This window comes from Lucilia cuprina, chromosome 5 (genome assembly GCF_022045245.1).
Source record: "Lucilia cuprina isolate Lc7/37 chromosome 5, ASM2204524v1, whole genome shotgun sequence".
NCBI lineage: Eukaryota > Metazoa > Arthropoda > Insecta > Diptera > Calliphoridae > Lucilia > Lucilia cuprina.
In genome coordinates this window covers 2875444-2881837 of record NC_060953.1, presented here as the reverse complement: position 1 = coordinate 2881837, position 6394 = coordinate 2875444, and the positions used below count along the sequence as shown (strand labels likewise).

The window sequence follows — 6394 nt, the reverse complement described above, 5'->3', positions numbered from 1 at the left end:
GAAAAACTTTCGTCAGGAACTTTTTCTATAGAAAAACTTTCGTCAGGAACTTTTTCTATAGAAAAACTTTCGTCAGGAACTTTTTCTATAGAAAAACTTTCGTCAGGAACTTTTTCTATAGAAAAACTTTCGTCAGGAACTTTTTCTATAGAAAAACTTTCGTCAGGAACTTTTTCTATAGAAAAACTTTCGTCAGGAACTTTTTCTGTAGAAAAACTTTCGTCAGGAATTTTTTTCTATAAAAAAATTTCGTCGGGAACTTTTTCTATAAAAAAACTTTCGTCGGGAACTTTTTCTATAGAAAAACTTTCGCCAGGAACTTTTTCTACTGAAAAGCATTCTCCAGGAACTTTTTCTACTAAAAATCTCTTGCCAGAAACTTTTTATATAGATAAACTTTTATCAGGACCTTTTTTTATAGAAAAGCACTTTCGTCAGCAACTTTTTTTATAGAAAAACTTTCGCCAATATGTTTTACAATATTTTTATAGCAAATTATTAAAACATATTTTATTTATTTACCTTTTTCCAACCCTGTGGTTTAGCAAAATAAATGAATACCTGAAGCAGCCTGTTAAACAGCTGTAACAATTTAGTTCTTTTAGTTATTTGCTTACAGTAGCAACGCGTTTTAAATCGACTATCGGGAAAACTTAAATAATATTAAAATAGATGGTGTAAAGACAATAAAAACCTCATAAAACTATAGTTCGCTTACCAAAGTTTATAAAACAATAAAAAGTTTTTCAAGAATTCATTAAAAATAAAGCAAACAAGTAAAAATGTACAAAGCTAGTGGTAATGGACAAAAAAACATAAAAAAGGATCAAAAGTTAAAAAACTCAAGATATTTATAAAATATACAAGAAATTTAATGAAATGTTTAACTAATATTCATAAAAAATAAGTGTTTTTACCAGAAATATTCATTTAAATGTTGAAATCAAAAAGTGACTGAAAAAAATCAGCCACCATCTTTTATTTGCGCCATTTACATCTAACGGTACTATCAAACAATGGAAAAAACAAAAACAATTGAAAAATTAATTAATACTTGTTACACCCTGTCTCACTACAGCTGTTTTCTGACAACAAAAAAATATAAATTTTTCACCCCAAAGTTCAACAAAACAGAAAATAAACAGTTTGCATTGAAAAGTCCAATAGTTTAGAGTGAAAATAGTGTATAAATAAATTATTTATAAAACAAAACAACAAATTGTTGCAACATACCAATGTAATAGAAATAAAGCAAAAAAGATAAGAAGGAAATCTCTTATGATTTCAAGTTTGCAAAAAAATAGAAAAAGTTAGCAAATTAATAAAAAGAAAATCTTTAAATTTAAATATTTATAAAAAAAGCGAAAAGTTAATAATGTTTAAACGTACTTTTAAAATAGTTTTCCGTCCGGTTAAGAATAATTTTATATTACTGCCCGAAAATTATTATAAAGTGGTATCCACCTATGTAAGTGTAACGAAAATGGGGAAACATTTGGAATTTAACCTTTTAAATTAGTGTCTGTCCTCCTATCAAATGTTGCTTGTTAAAGTGTTCTAAATTAAAATACAGATAACTAAGATTAACGCTTATCTTAGTTATTATAATTACAACAAAGTTAAATAAAGATTTCATTTGATTATTGTGTTTAGGATACGGGTTGTCTTAGTTTGCAATATAATGCTCATATACATTATGTATCTTGGGCTCCGAATTCGGGCGCCGTTAAAGAGACTGAAATTGCCATCAATGCCAGGGTTGCTAAAGAGATTGGTAAGTATATTGATACTAATAGATCATTATGATATTTTGGCACTTTGTACCGAAAAACATAAACATTTGCATGCAGATTCTTATATACATTAGGTATACATAGATACGCACTCACACAGTTGTTTTTGGTATGCATGTGCTTGCACTGTTAGGGTGACCAGCTGGTGCGAGGAAATTTAAACATTTTCTAGTAATTCGATATTAGTGGATATGCTTTAAAACTTTTAGCGAACTAAAGAACCAATTTTCTTAAAAAAAGTCTACTGAAAAACGTTGTTTGACGTTAGGTTAGGAAAATTTTCTGTAAAAAAAACTTTCAATCTCAAACATTTTCTATAGAAACACTTTCATCTGAAACATCAGAAGAAAAAAAAAACACATGTTTCTAATCAAAATCTCTTTCAATATAATTTTTTCTCAAAGAAATCTACTATAATTTTCAGTTTGATATTTTAATAGCTATAAATCTACTTTTTATCTAGTTCTTAATTTCACCAAAAAGTGTGATTTTCCAAAATATCAAATTTTCAATTAAAAACTATAATTTTATTGAACTACTAAAATATTTATTTTTTAAAAAGCAAAATAATTTTTTAAATGTTTTCTTCCTTATGTCCCCCTTATGGTCACCTGTTTTTATATGTTTTGTTATTTAAACATTATTATTTTTATACATAACTTCTGGTATATGCTTGTTTATATACTATGTATGTAGTAAATACATACGCAGTGTTTGTGACAGTGACGAAATGTGCCTAAAAAGTACGAATAAATTAATTAATTACACTAATAGAGCATAAAATGAGCAAAGAAAAAATAGCTATGAAAAAGGAAAATTTTGAAGGTCTTTGTAGAAAACAAATTTACTTTATGATTAAATGTTTTAAAATATACTGAACTAAAACAGAGCTAGAACTAGAACATAACTAGAACTAAACTAGAACCGAAGTATAACTGAACTAGACGTGAACTAGAACTGAACAAGAACTGAACTAGAACAGAACTAGAACTAGAACAGAACTAGAACAGAACTAGAACTGAACTAGAACTGAACTAGAACTGAACTAGAACTGAACTAGAACTGAACTAGAACTGAACTAGAACTGAACTAGAACTGAACTAGAACTGAACTAGAACTGAACTAGAACTGAACTAGAACTGAACTAGAACTGAACTAGAACTGAACTAGAACTGAACTAGAACTGAACTAGAACTGAATTAGAACTGAACTAGAACTACAACTTTTCTAACATATAATTTCTTAAGCAAATACAAATGAATTAAAAATATTGTTATTTTACCTTTCTCCCCTTACTGCGAGTACAATAGAATATATCAAAATAACAGTAATATGGTTTTCTTATCAACTCATCCAATATACGCTCAACAAACACACTCTTACCCGTGCCCGGAGCACCTGTAATTACAACAAACAAGGTATACAAAAAAACACATTTTACAACTTTGGCACACATTTTTTTACTTCAAAACAAATTTAAATAATGTTAAGGCCTCAACTTACCCGTTATTAATATGTTCCCCTGACGTAACACACCATTTTTGGAATCTAAACATAAATTACTTTTCAATTCTGTTGTCAACTTTTCAATGCTTTTGTCAAATTCTGGCAGTTTTATTAAATCTTTAACACTTAGCGGAGAGGCTACATTAGCCGCTACATCGATTATATCATCTACTTTGCGCACTAAATCGGCTGCATATATTTTACTTTCTTTCAGGAATTGAGAGTCGATGGCACAGTATTTAAAGTGTTCTGGTAATATGCCTACACTTACTACCAGGTCCTCCTCTAAACGCACCACCTCATTTTGATTAAGTAACATGGGTGAACGATTGGTTTTTTCGATGACATAACGTTTAAAAGCATTTTCCACCACCTTATAATGTGTCTTTTTGTGAGCGAACAGTTCTATTTTCTCCACAAAATTAACTACATTTGGTTTGGGTTTTAGCACCACCTTCTCCAATTCCTTAAGATCTAAAATTTTCATTAAATTCACATTGATTTCTATGGTGGGATGAATAGTTTGAGCAATTTCTGCATGTGAAACCAAACGTATGCGTACATAATATTCCTTTTCTTGCATTGTTTTCAAACTATAAACAGTTGTGTTATCCATATGACTGGGCCAATTGATTTTATTGATGAATACATCAGATATTTGATAATCATTTTGCCATTCTCCTGATATTACACGAAATTCTATAAATTTTGATAATTCTCGTGTTAGATCACGTTTTAGTCTCTCCATTTTATCTTGACGATTTGTTTTAGCTAAAGTTTGGGATCTTTGTAGATTTTTTATATTCGCCAACGTTGTGGAACGCATTAAACGTTGTGTTTGTCGATCTTCATCTAATATGCCCAACTTAGCCACCGTATTACTACGAAATAGTTTATCATTTATGTCTTCTTTAGTTTCATCACCATTACTAATACCTTTGTATAGATTGGGAGCTATCACTAACTCAGTATTGTGATCTATGCGTCCATAACTCAGACTTGGTTTGATACGATCCACTGTTAAGGCCACTTGCATGGATTTGTTAATCCATACTATAAGCATTTGATTGGAGTTAATGATGCGTGTTTGATCTAAAACACTTTCGGAAATTTTCTCACTACTTAGTTCCTTGAATGTATAAAAAAACAAGTTGTATAAATTTTTCTACTTTTAATTATGTACTAATTTACTCACTATAATTTCCCAGTCTTTAGCTGATACCGGTGTCACAAATACATTTCTTAATAGAGGAGCATCTGCCACCAAAGCACATTTGACCATGTCATTTTCATTTAAACCTAAAAATAGTTGTTTATTTTATAAATGGAATAAATATTATAGAAAATTATTTATATTTCATGAATTGAATTTTTATTGAATTTTATTTACTAGAATTTTTAAATGAAACGTGCAGGCTCTTTTAAATAATGTACAATAATTTAAAAAATATTATAGTAAATTTATGACGTTAATGAATTCGTTTATATTTTATTAATAATTTTATCATAATAATATTCAAAATGCAATTGGAAAATGAAAACATTGGGTTAAAAATACAATTGTTAAAAATTAAAAGGCAATTTAGTTCTTGTTTAGTTCTAGTTCAGTTCTAGTTCAGTTCTAGTTCAGTTCTAGTTCAGTTCTAGTTCAGTTCTAGTTCAGTTCTAGTTCAGTTCTAGTTCAGTTCTAGTTCAGTTCTGGTTCAGTTCTAGTTCAGTTCTAGTTCAGTTCTAGTTCAGTTCTAGTTCATTTCTAGTTCAGTTCTAGTTCAGTTCTAGTTCAGTTCAAACTCAAAATTCCCCATCAACATTTTAAATTCTAAAATTTATATTCCAGGCCGAATCTATACAAAAAGATTTACGCAATGTCTTTACGACCTGTCTACAAAACGCTCCCTCCATTGTTGTGCTCGAAAATCTAGATGTCTTAGCTCATGCCACTGCCGATCAAGCCACACAAGATGGTGAATATTTTAATCGTATTGCTGATATTGTACATCAACTTATGGTACAATATACCAGCAGTCATCCCATAGCTGTTATAGCCACTGTAAATGAGGTACAATCCCTAAATAAACGTTTGTATTCTCCACGGGGACGTCATTTGTTTCAGACAATAACTAAATTACCCAATTTGGAACGTGTGGATAGGGAATTGGTTCTTAAGGATCTATGTAGTCATATAGATTCGGAGAAATTGGATTTAGAAAGATTTGCTTTATTGACAGAGGGCTATAATAAAGGAGATCTAGTACAGTTTGTGGAACGGGCTATATTTTATGCATATCGTATAAGTAAGTTAAAACGAAGTGTAAATAAATTTAATGTTATTTTGAAATTGTTCTTATTTTTTTCTTTAAGGTAAAAATCAACCGGTTTTGACCAATGAACATTTAAAAAATTCTTTGGAGAATACCAATTCCTATTGTCTTCAAGGCATAGAAAGTCATCAGTCTTCTAATAGTGCTACAGATGGTGAGGATAACTTAACGGTGGAGGATATTCCAGGCTTAGAACCTGTGGTCTCAGTGCTCGAGGAAGTGTTAATGTGGCCCTCTAGGGTAAATTTCTATGAAAGTGAGAATGAAAGGCATTTTATTATTTTGTTTTTTTTTTTTTTTTTTGGTTTTCAGTATCCCACCATATTCAACAACTCTCCCTTACGCAATCAAGCGGGAGTTTTACTTTATGGTCCTCCTGGTACTGGCAAAACCTTTTTAGTTTCCAAACTGGCTAATTCCTGGAATCTAAGAACTATATCTGTGAAAGGACCCGAGTTATTGGCCAAATATATTGGACAAAGTGAAGAAAATGTGCGGAATTTGTTCAACAGGTAAGTTATTTTTTGACAAAGTCTTAGCTGTTTATGTTCTAATTTAGTTCAAGCTCAATTCCAGTTTAGATCTAGTTCAGTTTTAGTTTAGTTCTAATTTAGTTCTAGTTTAGTTCTAGTTCAGTTCTAGTTCAGTTGCAGTTCAGTTCTAGTTCAGTTCAGTTCTAGTTCAGTTCTAGTTCAGTTCTAGTTCAGTTCTAGTTCAGTTCTAGTTCAGTTGTAGTTCAGTTGTAGTTCAGTTCTAGTTCAGTTCTAGTTCAGT

General features: G+C 30.3%; 2 protein-coding genes across 2 annotated transcripts; one reads left to right on the top strand and one right to left on the bottom strand.

Moving 5' to 3' along the window:
- Window positions 1-3066: 3066 nt before the first annotated feature.
- Window positions 3067-4596, bottom strand: LOC111683598. Its single transcript, XM_046951339.1, has 3 exons — window positions 4495-4596; window positions 3297-4428; window positions 3067-3191 (listed from the first exon to the last, which is right to left on the bottom strand). Exons 1-3 carry the CDS (start codon window positions 4579-4581, stop codon window positions 3067-3069), a joined length of 1344 nt encoding a protein of 447 aa, XP_046807295.1. The 5' UTR covers window positions 4582-4596.
- Window positions 4597-4727: 131 nt separating this feature from the next.
- On the top strand, window positions 4728-6201 carry LOC124419979 (peroxisome biogenesis factor 1-like). The gene is made up of 5 exons (XM_046951333.1): window positions 4728-4754; window positions 5137-5593; window positions 5661-5860; window positions 5933-6132; window positions 6180-6201. The coding sequence occupies exons 1-5, from the start codon at window positions 4728-4730 to the stop codon at window positions 6199-6201; spliced, it is 906 nt and encodes a 301-aa protein (XP_046807289.1).
- Window positions 6202-6394: the final 193 nt, after the last annotated feature.

Coding starts and splice junctions, on each gene's coding strand:
- LOC111683598 (XM_046951339.1), bottom strand. CDS start 4,581: ATGGTCAAATGTGCTTTGGTGGCAGATGCTCCTCTATTAAGAAATGTA. Junction 4,429..4,494: donor CTAAAGACTGGGAAATTATA/GTGAGTAAATTA, acceptor TATACATTCAAG/GAACTAAGTAGTGAGAAAAT. Junction 3,192..3,296: donor GGGGAACATATTAATAACGG/GTAAGTTGAGGC, acceptor TTGTAATTACAG/GTGCTCCGGGCACGGGTAAG.
- LOC124419979 (XM_046951333.1), top strand. CDS start 4,728: ATGTACAATAATTTAAAAAATATTATA. Junction 4,755..5,136: donor ATAATTTAAAAAATATTATA/GTAAATTTATGA, acceptor TTTATATTCCAG/GCCGAATCTATACAAAAAGA. Junction 5,594..5,660: donor ATTTTATGCATATCGTATAA/GTAAGTTAAAAC, acceptor TTTTTCTTTAAG/GTAAAAATCAACCGGTTTTG.